Raw genomic sequence first — 16,729 nt, 5'->3', positions numbered from 1 at the left:
CAGGATCGACATTGGGGTGCTGGGGTCCTAACAGGCCCATGGTCCCTGAGGCCCCTTTGGGGCAGCCCCTGAGATGAGAGGCCCGTGTCCCTTCCTACCTGCTGCCCAGAGCACACTAGGCCAGCGAGTATGGAGCGAGGGTGAGACTCGACTTCAGCTCTCAGAGAGGTGCAAACTCCATCGAACCCGTGTCCAGAGAGCTCTTTGTCTTTCCAAATCTTGGCAAATGGTTATTTTCTACCCACCGGATACAGAGCAGAGTGGATGTATCTTGCATTAGCCTTTTTTGGCAGGTAGGAAACAAAGCTAGAAAACCTCTGTAAGCATTGACTTCCATGGCCTGTTCCCGTTTCCTTCAGTGAGACCTGAGTGTGGGATGCTAGGAACTGTGAGTGGAAAATGTCATCACAGCTGTGGACACAGCTAGGAAGGGAGGCATGGTGGGGATGTGCTGGGGCAGGGCCAGCTTTCTAGTGTGGACGGCTTGGGACAGGCCTTAGCTGGCTCTGGACAGTGGCTGTGGCAGCCGTCTGTGGCCTGACGGTGCCAGACTGTCCCATCCTGGGCTGTGGCCCCAACATGAGCCAGGCCTTCCCCACTCACTTGGCCTGTTTTAATGGACATGAAAAATAGAGCAAGGACAGCGTTAGAGAAGGAAACAAATATGTGCAGGACTGCGGGCGTCTGAACTCATCCTGCTGGAAAACACAGAAACAGAGGGCAGACACGCTTGTTCCCAGGACACTGTCACCTCCTTTAATACAGTGGTGCCTACGGCCCATGTCTGATGCAGTGTTACACGTGTGTGTCGCTCAAACATCCATCCTACTGCACACACTCAGTTTCGGCCAGCAGGCAGGGAGCCCGAGGTAGCCCCCGCTCTCTTGAGCCAGGCCTCTGCCAGCCCTGAGCTCCCTCCCAAGCCTGGCTTCCCCGCCCGGTGGCCTTCGTGGACCAGAAGCCATTCCTTCACGGCCAGTCCTCCGGAGTAGTTGCCCACGGCTCCGCTGCTGCAGACCACTCTGTGGCAGGGGATGAGGATGGGGACCTGGAAGACAGGGAGGCAGCCGCCGTCAGCCAGGGATCTGGACAAGGTGGTCTTTGGGGTCAAGGCCAAGGCCCTGATTGACAGGAGTCCTGTACCCACCAAGCAGGGGCCCGTGCCGGGGGCAGGCTGTTGGCATGGGTGGGTGCCAGCAATGTCTCAGCATGAACTCCCCCTCCCCTGAGGCCCTTGAGTCCCTGGAGGTCTCGGCATGGGCTGGGGGAGGGACGAATGCCCTGAGGTGGCATGGGGCATCTTCAGAGAATCACTTTATGCCAAGATTTGGGAGGAGAAAACTGAATTTCAGCCGGTGAGTAATTTACAACGTTCACTTACAAAACCGAAAACTACATTTCCAAGTTCTGGTGGAATGTGACGCTCTCAAACGCCCCCCAGACACCACCCCGGCATCACAGGAAACGTCAGAGAAGACCGTACCTGCCTCTCCAGCCCATGGCCGGCCAACTGTGGCTGTGGGCCCACGCCGCCCACCACCTGCTTCTGTAAATGAAGCTTTACTGGAACGCAGCCACGCCTTTTTCTCCATACCGGCTGTGGCTGCTTTGCCAAGCCCAACATATTTACTCTCTGGCCCTTGACAGGAGGACTTGGCCAACCCCTGCCTCACGCGGTGCCCAGGAGCGGGATGTGTCTCCCCCTGTAGTCTTGGGGTGCCTGCAGGGGTCTGAGAAGCTCCCTGGTCACCCCCACTGGGGGCAGGGCATGCTCAGCTCCTCCACTGGGTCCCAGCAGGGACTCAGAGCCAGTACGCCTCCCTGCCCTCAGCCCTCCCACAGGCTGCTGCAGCCTCCCCACTCAGGAGCTCGGGGAGACAGAGCTGTCGTCCAGCCGTTCACCTGAGAGTGATGCTGAGCACACACCGGTCTTAAACTAGCAGAGGAGCTTCAAAAATCGAGCTTGCATCACAAGGAAAACTACCCCCACCCAACCAAAGAGGAAGCAGCGACAGGTCTAAAGGGCTCCACCCAGGGACCCAAGGCAGCGATGCTCTCAAGGTGCCATCTGCACGTTCACCCAAACTCATCCACAGCTCAAGATGCTGCCATCCTCATCCCGCACGTGAGGCCAGGGCTGGCACCACCTTGAAAGGGTGAAGGCATGGCTCCAGAGAGCTCCAAGTTGCAGGCAGTGACTCCCACGTGGCTCCCATGCCCCCAGGGACAGGCCTCTGGCTGTAGCCTCCGGCAGTGCCCAACCTGTTATTTCCTAGCCTGGAGCCAGCACGATCCGGATCTGTGGCTGACCTAAACTCAGGATGCCCTGTGCTGATAGGGGCTGATCCAGAGTGAGGACTACAACCACGCAGCCATGCACAGGCCCCAGATCCTGCCTACCAACTGCTTCTTTATGGTCAGTCCCACCAGGGGAAGGGAATCCCTGTTCCCTCCAGAGGGGCAGGCGCCTCCTTCAGTGCAGTCCTCAGGGAGACTCTGCCTTGGTCCTTTGGCATTGCCCGAGCTGTGTAGACAGGAGGAGCTCCATGGGTCCACTGTCCGGCTGAAGCTCTGAGAGCCACCTGTGGTGGGTGGGGGCAGGTGCTGTGGCCCCTGCCTCTGGTTTCCATGCTGGTGCTGGCCTCCTCCACTCTCACTCCCACAAAGGAGAATGAGTCACTGACCACCGATAAGGGAGGAAGAGGGGTATGCCCAGCTTAGCACCGTTAGGGCTCCTGCAGGTGACCTGTCTGCCCCAGGGCTCTGGGCGCCCTGATCTCTTCTGAGATTGTCAGCCCCTGCCCTGGCTGGGGGGCCTGAGCTTAGCCAGAGGGGACAATGATGGTGAGTGTAATTCTTGTGGCAATTACTGGGAAGCCACCATGGCCATGCCACTGGCCCCCCACCCACCCCCTTCAATCTTGCTTTTATCCTAATAAAGCTAAAATCTTGAGGTCTGCTATCCATTTCTCAGTTGGCTCAGAAAGGTGGAAGACAGGGATGTAACATATGGGCATCTCTCTGGTTGTGCCCCTCTGCCTGGGCAGACAGGGATGGCCACACAGCCTGCATGGCCACTGCAGGGGACTCCAGGGGCTCCAGGGCCATGTGCTTAAGCATCCCAACAAGCAGTTACTGTGAAGAGCTTCCCCAGAACAGCTTCCCAGGAGCATGTAGGGAAGTCTTGCACAGATTTCTAAGGCAAGAATCGGCCGGAGAGCCTCCCGGGCAACGGCCTTCATCCCTAAGTAGCTCATGGTACCTGGGGAGCAGGTGCATGGGTGGGCAGCCACTAAGGGGCCAGGACATCTCGGCGGATGTGTTGGGGGACATGCCTCATCACCATGCAAAGCATCACAGTGACTGCTCCGTGAAGAAGGTAAACTGCCAATGAGCATAACCATAGGAGCCAGTGCGGGCTCCAGAGGAAGGGGGAAGGGCACCAAGCTTGCTCTGGAAGGTTCTTGGCTGGCACAACATGTGGAGGGCACATGGGAGATGACTAGGGACTGCTTACTGCCTGGCCCCCCTTCCTCCTGCATCCTGAGCTGGAGGGCAGCCCACTCATCCCCACAACCCAGATGGCCCATACACGGATGCTGCAGACCTGGGACCTCTCCCCGGGCCCTCACACATGGCTGCCCTGCTCCCAGCGTCCTACCCTGATGAGAAAAAACATCCGTTCCTACAGGATCCCAAGGATGAGGTATGTCCAGGCTACCCCCGTGTATCACTCCGGGTACCCCTGGGTATCACTCCGACTCCACTCTTCTTTTTCTCTCCACGTATCCCCAGCTCAACAGAGAGATGATTTCCGCCCATGCCCAGCTTCCCCACACCCCACCCTTCAAAGCCAGTGAACTGGACAAAGCAATCAGTTACTGGTCAGGTGAGCTTTTAGAGGAAGCAGCTGGGGGCGTGGGTCCAGCGTCTCCAAGCTCTATTTCTTGGGCACCTCTGCTTCCTAGGGAGGCGATTCCTATCCTTGCATCCCCCGAGGCTTTCGGGGCAGGCAGCTTGTGTCACTGCCACACACAGACCTGCCACACAGGTTTCATCTGCTGAGTAGCCCTCTGTGGGACCCAGCTACACAGGCCCCTGAGGGAGGTGGGGGAAGCCCCAGCTCCCCTTGGAAAGGGGGCTTAAAGCCCCTGGGAGCAGGTGTGCCTGTGCCTGATGCTGCTGCATCTTCCACCCCAGCTATGGCCCTCATCACCCCTGCAAGGCCCCACCAGGCCTGTCAGCCTCCAGCCGAATGGAGTCTCGTGCCCAAGTTCATAAGGCTGCTAAGTGGCAAAGAAGGGGCTCTAATCACTCTCCTGCATGGCTCCACGCGCCACACTGCTCCTCCCTGACGTGGACTGTTGAGGTGGGACCTTGTGGGATGGCAGCCGGTGCCGGCAGATGACATGGCTGCAAGATGGGGCTCTGGCTTCCCACATATCACGCAGCTCGTCCTGATTTGACGATGAGTTTGGGTCACCATGGTAACATGCACCAATGACGCAGTCTAAGAGGCTTCTGACGACTATGACATGGGAACACGCAGGTGGCAGAGGGCTGACTGTTTCCAGCGTTGAGTTTAATAGAGTGAGGTGTAGTAACTGCCAAGTTCTGGAACAGCCGAGAACCCGTCTTCCGGAAGGAGTCACAGGAAATCTCCAGGATGGAATATTTACCCTGATGGACGATTTTTATCAAATACAACAGTGCCATTAATAATTGCTGTGAGGGCACTATCAGATAATACAAATTCACCTTTTTGGCTGATAAAGAGGGAGGCATTTAATTCAGTCTCGGTTTATAAACATTTAGGCACCAATTCAGTTTTCCTGCCTGAGAGCAGACTTCACAGCAGAGCTTCGGTTTTTCTTCTCTCCCTCTTCATGAGCTATGAAATTATAAAAATGAGTAAAATAAACGCGTCTCCCTCTCCCTCTTCCTGTACATCAATGCAGAGGCCTGGACAGACAGCACGGAGTAACAGTGACCCCGACAGCTAGGACCAGTCCTCACCTTAGCATGCTGTGATGGGGAAGAGCTGACTTACCAAACAGGCACTGTTTTTACCATTAGAAATAGGGAACGCTGCTTCTGTTTGTGTGAATTTTGGTGGCAGGTTTCAGACTATTAAAATAATGAAACCTGCTGAAATGTATCGGGGCCCTAAGGACATTTTCAAAGGATCCGTACCCTCTATGTCCTCTCCTTTAAAGCATGTGCTGCACAAAATGTAATTTTTATCAATAACCAAGAAGCTCATAATATCACAGCTGCATTGAAATCTTCATGCTGTGAAATCTAATTCATCCAATACGCGAATCCATCACTTACGCAGCCCCTTTCTCAAATGCTATAAAACTTCCAAACCCATAGATTTGTTTCCAACAAAAATAACATGAAGGGGCCTTTCAATCAATGATGGAATCCCTCTGATTCTGGTACCAGCTGAATATTTTTTCCAACTTCGCCTTTGTTCTTCTGGGCAGCAGCCCACAAGGGAAAGAGCTTGTTTTCACTTGCAGCCTCATCAATACCTAAATCCTGGTGAACAAGTGACACCGAGAAGCTGTAATCAATAGCTCCCTGTGCGTTTTTTTCTTCTGGTCAAACGGTTCAGCTCCACTGACAACCCTGACACTTAGAACATGATGCTAAGTCTTTATCAGCAGCCATCTGGGTGACTGGCAGAACAAGACTCGGGGGGTCATTAACGCTCATGGCAATCTGTGAATAAACTAACTCCTCAGGAATGCATTTGTTTAGAAAAAGGTGGGGAGACTCTCTGTGCAATGTATCGATTGCCTTTGAACTGCATTTAGCAAATTCTGTCTGAGGATGAAGAGGAAGGGTGCTTTGTGGAGGGGTGGGCCGTAAGGAGTTTTCTACTCAATATACTGGGAAACTGACCATCCTCTCCTGCTGGGTTGGGGAGACAGCCTTCCAGGAATGCTGACCAACCACCTTACACTGGCTGGCGAGTCCTTCCTGGAAAATTCTGGAGAAATCAAGCTCCTAGGATAGAGGAAACCCCTGCATGGCAAAAGCCATCCCTTACTCTGGTTGGGGAAGAGAAACCCATGCCGACAGCACATGCGGTAATATGAACCAGCATGTGCTCCTGCTTATTGCAAGCCACCTAAGGAATTAATGCACAATGAGCTTTACGATGTTTTCTAACGTTCCAAGTCCATTTTTCCTCCCCCCCTTAAATGCACAATCACTCTATTCAGCCTGAATATAGGGGATGTTTTCAATGAGCGAGTCTCAGCAATGCACCGTCTGGGCTGGAATGGATGTGTGCAGCTTCCGGCTGGGACGCGGCTGTCAGCGCCAAAGGGAAACATCCTGAGGACACTGACAGCAGCGATGGCTCACTGCTGGCCAGGGCTCTTCCTCCCTCAAGTCCCTGGGTCACCTTTTCATCCTCCCAGCCCATTCTAATGAGGTTTCTAATGGGAATTTGGGAGCCTGTCAACCTGAATGATAGTAAACTACGCAGCTGAAGGCTTCTTGCAGGAATCTCTCTGGCATATCTGTGCTCTAATTTGAGGCGTCTGTGGGCACCGTAGCCGCGCATCCTGCTGCAGCCTCCTCCTCAGGTCGAAGGTCACTGCACACGGTGGAGCCCACAGAAAGGCCACAGGAGGCCACCACCGCCTGGCAGCCCTCGGCACAGGAGGCATGTGGACGCTGAGAAGGGCAAGACTTGGTGCTTGTAGAACCCTCCTGCTTGATGCTGTGCTCACCTCCAGTCTTGGCTTTGCCATGTGACTGGGTGTCGATGTGTGGACTTTACACATCAGGGTTTTATACCCCATGTGATACTACTTTATACATTGCAGTGACTGAGGTCATACTGGAACAGAGACACTCATAGAGATTAATAGCAGGAGAAGAGAGTCACGCTTGTTTGCAGAACAATAAATGTCTCTGAATATCGCCACAAGCAGGACTGCTAACCAGCGACGGCATCTTCACTGCAGAGTGAGAAACTGCTGGCGTCACGAAAGGCTGGTGGGGGAGAGTGTTGCCACGCTGCACACGTCAGTCAGTGGAGCTTGTCTTTACAGCAAAAGGGGAGCTGCACACACGAGGGAGCGAGCAGAATCGGCGCCCACCGACGCACCACTCCCATCTTCACATGTGTGCATGGAGGGAGCAGAATCCACCTCAGCGGGGAGAAGACAAGGACTTACTCTCCTCAAAGGGCACAAAGAGTAGACACTGCCCGAAACAGTCACTGCACTGATGCAGGAAGAGAACCCCTAAAACCCCATTTGCATCCACAGTTCTCACGGGCCCTACACGGAGCCACCACACAATGGCATCTGAGCTGCCTTTTCATCAGGTTGAACACCTCAAAACTGACTCACAGCCGGGGAGAAGACAGCGGCCTTCCAGGGGGGGATGTAGGTTAAGCTTTACTGGGAAATGTCAAAAGCCATCCTCAGAAATTTGATTAGGAAACACCTCCCAACGTGCCGTAAAAATCAGATCCCTACGGCGTGGTGCAGATGTTTTACGACACTGTAGCTGAAGACGCTGCAATTAACGTGCAACAGGTGCAAAAGGAAGGGCCCACTGCACCCACCAGCCACTGTCACCAAAACTGAGGACAGGAAGAGATGGAGGAGGGGGGGATGGTGGCTGTCCCTGTGGTATCTCCCTCCTGGGATATTTGGGATATTTTAATAGGGCAGAAAGCTCACCTGGATTAGGGTGCACATTACGACAATGAAATCCACTGCAAACCTACCGGACTTGCTTTTTAGGGACTAACAATGCAGTTTTGTGTAAAAGTCTACGTAACTGTCCTCTCCTAGAAACGGAGGCTCTGCCCCCGGGCTGCCGCGGCGGACAGCAGGAGCAGCAGGCTGTGGTGTGAACTCGCCGGCCTCTCCCGCTGTGAGCAGGGATGGAAACAGTTTTGGAAACCGACAGCAAAGCCACGGCAATTTTTCAAAAAGCGAGGCCTATCTGATTTGGTAATTTCCCATCCCATGATGGAGTGATCATGTCTGCGCTCCCTGATCAGATGGTATGCTTCCATCACGTTAGAAACTTTCAGAGAGCTTTCGGGAGAAGACATTGCCAACGTGACACACACCCTCACTGGGTGAATATTCCAGGGGCGTTCTCGAGGTTGTGTGGGTTCTCCCAATGGGCCACGCAGGTGGGGGCACCCTTCCTGCCCACGCAGGCACGCGTGGCCTTGGCCACGCCCACATGGCATGCTGTGTGTGACTTCCCCCTTCATGCCAGATGGCCTGCAGCCCAGTTGCCAGGCCCGGGTGCTGTGAGATGGGACAGCAAGGGCACCCACGTTGCCCCCAGGCACCACAGGCTGTGCTGCCCACCCGTGCTGTGTCCCGGTTGGGCCTTGTCCTCTGTGGAGCACAGCCTGAGGCTGCATAGCCTGGGAGCCGCGAGTTCAGTGAAACCTGACTGCAGACGCGTGGGAAGGATGAGGACACAGAAGGGCTCTGGGGAGGGTGCCATCCCTGCTAAGACAGGAGGTGTGTGTGGTCCAGGTCCCTCGTCCCATGCTGCAAGGCCCCCCGCCTTGTGTGCTCCCATGTGATGCTTTAGCTCTTGAGACCCAGGGAGCCCTGGGCCTCAGGGGGACTGCAGCCCGCAGAGAGATGGGGTTGTATGTGTACCCTTGCTCGGCCATCCTGCTAGGATGCAGGCACCTCGCAGGTAGGCCTTTTTGTCTGTTTTGTTAGCTGCTGTACTCTGGGCACCCAGAAGAGTGTGGACCATAAAACTGGCACCCAACACTTCCACCTGCTGAGTGAGCAGGTGGGGCCCCCTCTGCCCGCTTGCCACTCCTCTAGGCTCCCTCCTCTCCTGCTCACTGGGACAACCAGGAGCTCATGCAGTAGAGACGTGCTCCGGGGGTGGGGGAGCTTCCAGGAGTGTGGTGCTGGGGTAGCTTCCTTGCCTCTTCTGGAGGCATCTGGCACAATGGTCCCCATCACAGATGTTGCCCCTCTGCCCACCCCAGCAGCACAGCCTGCCTTCTGGGGAAACACGTGGGATCAGATGACGCCCTGCCGCCTGCACGCACCCGCCACCCACAGCCATGCCCGCGCCACGAGAACTCACAGGATTGTTTCTCATTGCTCCTCCCACAGCTCGCGCGGCTTTGGGGTTGCCTGCCAGGGCTGCTAATTGCTGGTAAGAAATCACTTCTCCGAATTTCACAACCTTCAGCAGCTTCCATAACACCTGTCTGGTGAACGACTCTGAAAGGAAGAATGCAGGATGATGTTATTTGGACAAATGGCTTCAGCAGCTCTGATATAAATAGCCGCTAGTCCCAAAACAGGAAACGCATCGACACAAATAGAGGTGTTATACTCAATTAAAACACAGCCTCCATGCACCGCTCCGCCACCATGTCACCAGGCAAGGAGACGCGAGCGTGTGGCAGGCCACCACGCAGGCTGGCCCCTTGGAAGGCATCCCTGGAGCTGACACTGCAGGTTTGCAATTTCTTTCTACCTTCCCTCCAACCCCGTGTTCCACGCGGGGTTGCGTGTGCCACCCTTGTAGCGACTGGGCGTGTGTAAGTGAGCGCATGGTTCAATTAATACGCACAGAAGTCCCTGCTGCCCGCCTACTCGGAAATCTTTTGTACTGCTGGTTAATTTCCAACTTCAACTGGGACAAAGAAGGCAAAAGCAGCCACAGGCCAGGCTGCGATATTATGCTGGCTGTCCACATCCAGCCGTGCGTGGGATTCCCCCAGCTACTGCTCGGAGTGCCAAGCACCACAGTACACAGGGGCTGGCGGTGACCTTGGCTACAGGCATCTTTAGTGAATGGGGCTGCAAAAATAAAATGACTTGATTCCCATTTAAATTGAGTAACCATATCCAACTGCATTTGTGCCGCGCCCTGCTGCAGGAATGAGGCGGCGATCGCAGGAGAACATTCTCTCCCTCTGCCTCCAGGTTTCAGAACTGTTACCTGGGGGTGGTGTCGGCGGGAGAGAAACCCGGGCATGTGAAGAAGGCCGGTCTGAATCAGTACCTATTGTCTTTCCAAGCGGGACATGCAGCTCAGGAGCACTGGAGACAGAGCCACGTCCTCCATCGCAGGGGCTCAGCCCTCCAGGGACAGGAGTTTCTCAATAGCGGCAACAAAGGGAAAGCTTCCGCGGGCAGGAACGAGGTTCCGAGTGTGTCCACAAGAACACTAATTACACTTGGTGCCAAGCTGGCAAAGTGCGATTTGGTTCTTAAAGGACACACACCCTTACATGTGTGTTAAATAATAAAAATCACTTCTTAACTGAAGGGAACGATAATCACTTCACTGGGAAAAAAAAAATCTGTTTAGTCTTTATTATAACATTAAGCAAATTAAACATCAGCATAATCCAGGTGATACTAGAAAAGGGTCATCAAAGAAATTAACTTTGTTGTTCATTAATTTACATGGATTAGTAGAGGGCAAAAAGATAGCAAATGTGCTCTAGTTTTTTATGATATAATTTCAAACTGTACACCATTTGTGGCAGGAGGGTGACTTTGGGGTTAATCAGACTGATTTGTCCTTTTAATTGCTTTCTATTCAAAGAAAATTCATTAGATAATGTTCTCTTCAAAATTCATGAATCAATTTAACTGAAGAAACCACATTAACAGCTTCGGGTTCATTAGCACATGCAGTTGTATTACCGGCTGATGGCTGGGGGGTTTCCTTGGGCAAATGCACTCTGTTTACTGTCATTTCTTCAGAAAGCGTTTTGAAATCAAACTGTTAATCATTATTATGGTTGCTGTTGTTGTTATGCCTAACTTTTAAAAAAAGCAAAGCAAAGCGAGGTAGCCTGCTGCTGACTTGGAGGAAAAGAGATTTCTGGGACAGCTGTCTTGGAAAAGAAACAATGAAAGCAGCACATCAATACCGCAGAAGCAGAGGCCAGTTTCCCGTCTTCCTCGGCGAGACAGAGTTGGTGGTTTTGTTTTCCGTGCTTTCTGTTAGGTGTTCTGGGAGAACGGCCTGGAACTTTACTCAACTTGTAGGAATGAAACGAGGGAGGTGTGCGCAAACCTAACCGGAGTGCAGAGCAGTTCCGAGAAACAATGGCACGGTTCCAAGGGCCTCATCTGAGCGCCAGCCTCGAGTGCTGCTCTGACGAATTGCTGCCAAATTACGGAGCACCTTTCTTTCCAAGTGTAAAAGTGTCGTATAATAAAACAATTATATGTCCATAGATGAGCACAGAGTTTATCAAACACGTTCAGCTTCATTGTCAGCTTCTCATGGGAAACCATTTCTTAACTGGTCCGTACCAGGCAACATATGAGGAAGTATAGCTCCAACAATGCAGTATTTGGCAATCAGGCGCCTGATTTTACAAATGTATCTGAAAACTCAGTTTCGCCCTGCAGTGAACAAACGCAGTAATTAGTTGAAGCAGCTCTCAAAGAGCACAGTGCTTCTAACCCCAGCCTATGTGAAATCACATGGCTGAACAACACCTGTTTCTGAAGAGGGGCAACCCTTGCTGTTAAGCATCATTATCTAAAATTGAGTGAAATCCACTCGCAGACATTCACGCATGTGGAAAACGGAAGTTCTTGAGGTTGAGGTGACCACATCAGTCCTCAGTAGCTGGCACAATCACTTCAGGTGGCCCAAAGGGGCAACCATTAAAACAGCAGCCTTCTGGTCCAGGTGCAGAGGCTCACACCTGTAATCCTAGCACTTTGGGAGGCCAAGGCGGGCGGATCATGAGGTGAGGAGTTCGAGACCATCCGGGCCAAGATGGTGAAACCCCATCTCTACTAAAAACAAAAAAATTTAGCTGGGCGTGGTGGTGCGTGCCTGCAGTCCCAGCTACTTGGGAGGCTGGGGCAGAAGAATCACTTGAACTCAGGAGGCAGAGGTTGCAGTGAGCTGAGATCGCGCCACTGCACTCCAGCCTGGGCGACACAGTGAGACTCCATCTCAAAAAACAAAAAACAACGCCCCCCAGCAGCCTTCTTTAGCCATGGGCCTCCCCAGAGAGCAGCCCTGAGACCTGGGGGCTCTATGACGCAGCCTCCGAATGCCACATTCTGGATGTTCCTCTCTCTTACCCCTTACTTCCCTTGTTTCCTTCCTAAACTCACACTTGCTCCTGCCTGTCCTGTGGTGCTGGGTACCTTGGGCTGGGCTTCCGTGGCTGGGGTCAAGGGAGAGGACCTGCTTCTTGGAGTCTCTGCATCTGAAGGACATGGCTATTTTCATTTCGGCTTGGACGGCTATTTAAATGTGTGCACCGGGAGGCTGAGGCAGGAGAATGGCATGAACCTGGGAGGTGGAGCTTGCAGGGAGCCGAGATTGTGCCACTGCACTCCAGCCTGGGGGACACAGCAAGACTCTGTCTCAAAAAAAAAAAAAAAAAAAAAAAAAAAAAAAAAAAAAAAAAAAAGTGTGCACCCATAACTGCCTTACCCAGAGAAGACTGTTTTCTAAACTCTCTGCCTGCATTGTGCATCCTCCGCCAAGGTTCTGGGTGCCCTTTTCTGATGCTGGTCACGGGAGAAATCGTTTTGTTTCACAGACACTGGGTTTTTACGCAAGGTGTTTTCATGCCACACCATGGAGTGGAGCTCAAGGCTCTGAGCAGGCCTGACACCTGAACCTGGACGAACTCAGCCAAACCTAGCTCCAATAAGGAAGACAGCACACACCAGAGCACGGCAGGAGGACACAGACCGGGACCAGCCCGGGTCTGCCACCGCTGAGCTCAGACACATCACTTCCTTATCCTGGGTGTCCATCTCTCCTCTGTGATAATCTGCTAAGAGCCAACTCAGCAAACACGCCTGTGTACCCGCTGCACACAGCCAGCACGCCTGTGTACCCGCTGCACACAGCCAGCACGCCTGTGTACCCGCTGCACACAGCAAACACGCCTGTGTACGCGCTGCACACAGCAAGCACGCCTGTGTACCCGCTGCACACAGCAAGCACGCCTGTGTACCCGCTGCACACAGCAAGCACGCCTGTGTACCCGCTGCACACAGCAAGCACGCCTGTGTACCCGCTGCACACAGCCAGCACGCCTGTGTACCTGCTGCACACAGCCAGCATGCCTGTGTATCCGCTGCACACAGCAAACACGCCTGTGTACCCGCTGCACATAGCCAGGCTCAGAGCACCGTCAACAGCAGGGCTGGCCAGGCAGCTGGCCTTCTCTGAGATCAGGGCTCAGACAAGCACTGAGGGTCTCTTCCCTGGGAGGCAGACCATTATGCTTCCAAGTTCTTGAGGAGGAGTCTCCTTTCCCTCTACCATCACGGCTCCCTGGGTGGTGACCTGTTAAGGTCCATGTGGTTTCCTGGGGGGAAGGGGTGTCCTTCAGCCGCCCAGGTTTTGGGACTTTTCCTTAGCCAGGCTGCAGCTAGCAGGGGCACACCCAGGCCCATACACAGGTGCTACCTGGGGGCCTGTGTCTGGGGAGCATCTCAGTAGCTGTGCTGTGGCCATGGCCAACAAAGAACAACAGAGAGCAAGAAAGAGCAGGGCCCTAGCTCCTGCAGGACGTCCCTGTGTAGCAACCACTGGCCTGGAAGGGGGATCCCCAGGAGCTGGTGTCCCTGGCACAAGTCACAGCTATCTGACCTAATGCTGCCTGGCCATCAAAAGCAGCCAGAATAAACTAACCTGAAACACTAAGATGGAGGGAAAGGGGGATTCTGGTTCCAGGTAAAATGAAGCAAGCACTCCATACTCGTTTCTTCTACTGAATGTGTTTATAAAACCTGGACAGAAGGCACAGAACAGCTGTGTGAGGGCTGGGAAGAGTCAGTAGTAGTGGGCAGCCTTGGAAAGAAGATAAGAATTTCAAGTATCACGGAAACGATGAATGGGCTTCCTGGGTTATCCCTCTGTTGTCCTCAGCCCAAACTTACTACAGCCTGAGCCCTGGAGGCAGAGCCTGGCGCAGCTGGGGAGCCTCCTAGGGGTTCTAATCCACTTTGAAGAAGGAAGAGCATCTCCTACTGCTATGGTTTCAATGTGTTCCTGTGTTGGAAACAACTGCCACCATGGCAGTGTAGAGGTGATGAGGGCATGACGGCCCCTCCCTCAGGAATGGATGAAGGCTGCTACTGCTAGAACTGGTTATCGAGGGACTTTGGCCCCTTTTTTTCCTGTCTTGCATGCTTGCTTGCCATGGGATGCCTTCCACCACGGATAGCCCTCAGCAGATGCTGGCATCATGCTCTTGGACTTCTCAGCCTCCAGAACTATGAGCCCAATAAATTCCTATTCTTTTTCACAGCAGTGTTGTCATAGCAGCAGAAAATGGGCTGAGATAACTATGTTCAGGGCAAGTGAGGAATCATCCCTTTTTGGTGTTATCTCTGAGCCCTTGAACCTCAGCTCCTCCCTAAGCAATCCTGTGGTGTGGGTAACAACAGGGGTCACAGGAGCCCAAACCAGTGAGGGGGAAATGGTCCCTTTCTGATGGGAAGAGGTTTGCTCCCCCTAAGAGGTGGGCGAAATGTCTTTGCTTTTTACCTCTGTCTTCCTGATGCTTGGACCCAGATTGAGGTTTAGTAATAGGAAGAGTTTAGCAGAGTGGGGTAAAGCCCTAGCTGTCCGTCCAGGGGACTGAAGAGGGAGCCCTGAGAACTAAAAATTGCCAAGAAGATTGTGGAGGAAAAGGAGTTCATGGAAGCAAACCAAAAAGTTGTTGATAAATTTCTGGATTCACCTGTTTCAGGTGAGCTGTCTATTTCCCCGCCTGTGCACATGTGGATCTGACCCTAAGCCACAGACTTTGAGAACTGATGTAAGAATTAGGCACTGCCAGTTCCCAAACTGGCTGGTGAGTGGTGCACAAAAGGACTGATCTTAAGAGGACTGCAAAGCGTCTGAAAATTGAACAAATATTGAAGGCTGGTCAGACCTTATGAACTAACTAAATCCAACCAGGTTGACTGCCTCCTAAAACAAAAATATCAACATCATCTGTAGGATTTATGTAAAACCCAGAGTCTTATAATATTCAAAATGACCAGGATACAATCCAAAATTACCAAGCATGCAAATAATCAGAAAAATAAACTCACCAGGGAGAAGATAATCAACGCATGCCAAGGCTGAGATGACCCAAAAGTTGAAATAATCTGACAAAAAGTTTAAGGGAGCTGTTATAAAAACGCTGCAAGGGAAGACACTCTTGAAACAAATGAAAAAACACAAATAGAAGCTATCAAGAATAATAAAGTAGAAAATTTAGTATTGAAAAATACAATAACCAAAATTAAAAACTGTACTGCATAGGATCAATAGTAGAATGGAGATGCTAAGAAAAGAGTCAATAAAACTGAAGCCAAGTTAACAAAAAATCATCCAAACAACAGAAATCAAAGTATTTAAAATAGACAAAAAGAGAACATGTGAGACAAAGTCAACAGATCTATTTATGTCACTGGAATTACAGAAAGGAAAAAGAGTGTAGTACAGGGAAAAATTCAAAGAAATAATACCTAAAATTTTGTCAAATTTGGCAAAAGATACACAACTGTAGATTTAAGAAGCCCAGAAAATTGCAAACAGGACACACTCAAAGAAATTCATTCCCAGATAAATCATGATCAAACTGTTGAAAGCTTCAGAGAAAGTCTTGAAAGCCGCTAGAGACAAACAATGCATCATGTACAAGGAAACAGTCATTTGAATGACTGTGGAATTCTCATCAGAAACTACTGAGTCCAGAGGAAGTAAAACAGCACTTTTGAAGTGCTAAAAGAAAGAAAAAAACCTGTCAACTCAGGATTCTATATCCGATGTTTAAGAATCCTTCAGGAATGAAGTTAAAGACATTTTCTGATAAAAAGGAAAATCTAAGGTAATTCATGCCAGTAGATCTGATCTTTAGAATGGCTAAAGGAAATTCTTTAGAAAAAAGGGAAATGATGGTTATAGTTATCCATATACTTACTCGAGAAGCTTGGAACATCAGGAATGCAGGCAGAGTAAGAAAAATGTAAGTATATGGAAAACTATTACAGGCTCTTTTCCTCAAGTTTTTCAAGATATGTTTATTAGCCAAAAGCAAAGCAAAAATTATGACACGTGAGATGAGATTTTCAATTTATGTAAACATAATGCATGACACTATAACGTAATGGGAGAGTTAAAAGGATCTATATAGTCATAAGATTTCTATATTCCACTTAAAAAGGTAAAATAGTGATTCTAATTAGACTGTGAAAGAAAGTATTATAATCCCTAGAACAGTCACTAGAAAAACTATATGAAGAGATATAGTAAAAAACACAACAAATAAAACAAAATACTAAAACCAGTTAAAAATAGCCCAAAAGAAGGAAGAAAAAGGAAAAGAAAGACAGAACAAACAATAAAATGTTAGACCTAAATTCAAACATTAATAATTATACTAAATGTAAATGATCTAACCACACCAAGGAAAAGATAGAGACTGTCACAATAGATTTTTAAAAACGTGCACAAGAAAATGTTGTCATAAGGAATTCACTTCAAATGATACCTGTAGGTAGGTTAAAAGAAAATGGATAGAAAAGCGTATACCATGCAAACACAAATGTAAAAAAAAGTTAATACAAGACAAAGTAGACTTAAGAGCAAAGAAAATTCCCAGAGGGTAAGAAGGATTATTACACAGTGAGAGGGTCAATTCACAAAGGCAATACATCAATTTTAAATGTATATGTGTCTAACAACAGATTTC

The 16,729-nt window shown here is 50.9% G+C and overlaps 1 protein-coding gene across 3 annotated transcripts in view; it reads right to left on the bottom strand.

Annotated features, from left to right (window-relative positions):
- Positions 1 to 733: 733 nt before the first annotated feature.
- MGMT (O-6-methylguanine-DNA methyltransferase) overlaps positions 734 to 16,729 on the bottom strand; it is a 984,888-nt gene continuing 968,892 nt past the window's right edge. For all 3 annotated transcript variants that reach the window (XM_050804466.1, XM_050804467.1, XM_050804468.1), the window contains 2 exons: positions 9,112 to 9,251; positions 734 to 1,048 (listed from right to left, as the gene is read on the bottom strand). In XM_050804466.1, coding sequence (XP_050660423.1) covers positions 839 to 1,048; positions 9,112 to 9,251 — 350 coding nt within the window. In that variant the 3' untranslated portion in view covers positions 734 to 838. The remainder of the gene's footprint in view (positions 1,049 to 9,111; positions 9,252 to 16,729) is intronic.

The sequence above is a fragment of the Macaca thibetana genome, chromosome 9 (genome assembly GCF_024542745.1).
Source record: "Macaca thibetana thibetana isolate TM-01 chromosome 9, ASM2454274v1, whole genome shotgun sequence".
Taxonomy (NCBI): Eukaryota; Metazoa; Chordata; class Mammalia; order Primates; family Cercopithecidae; genus Macaca; species Macaca thibetana.
This window is presented reverse-complemented; position numbering and strand designations above follow the sequence as displayed.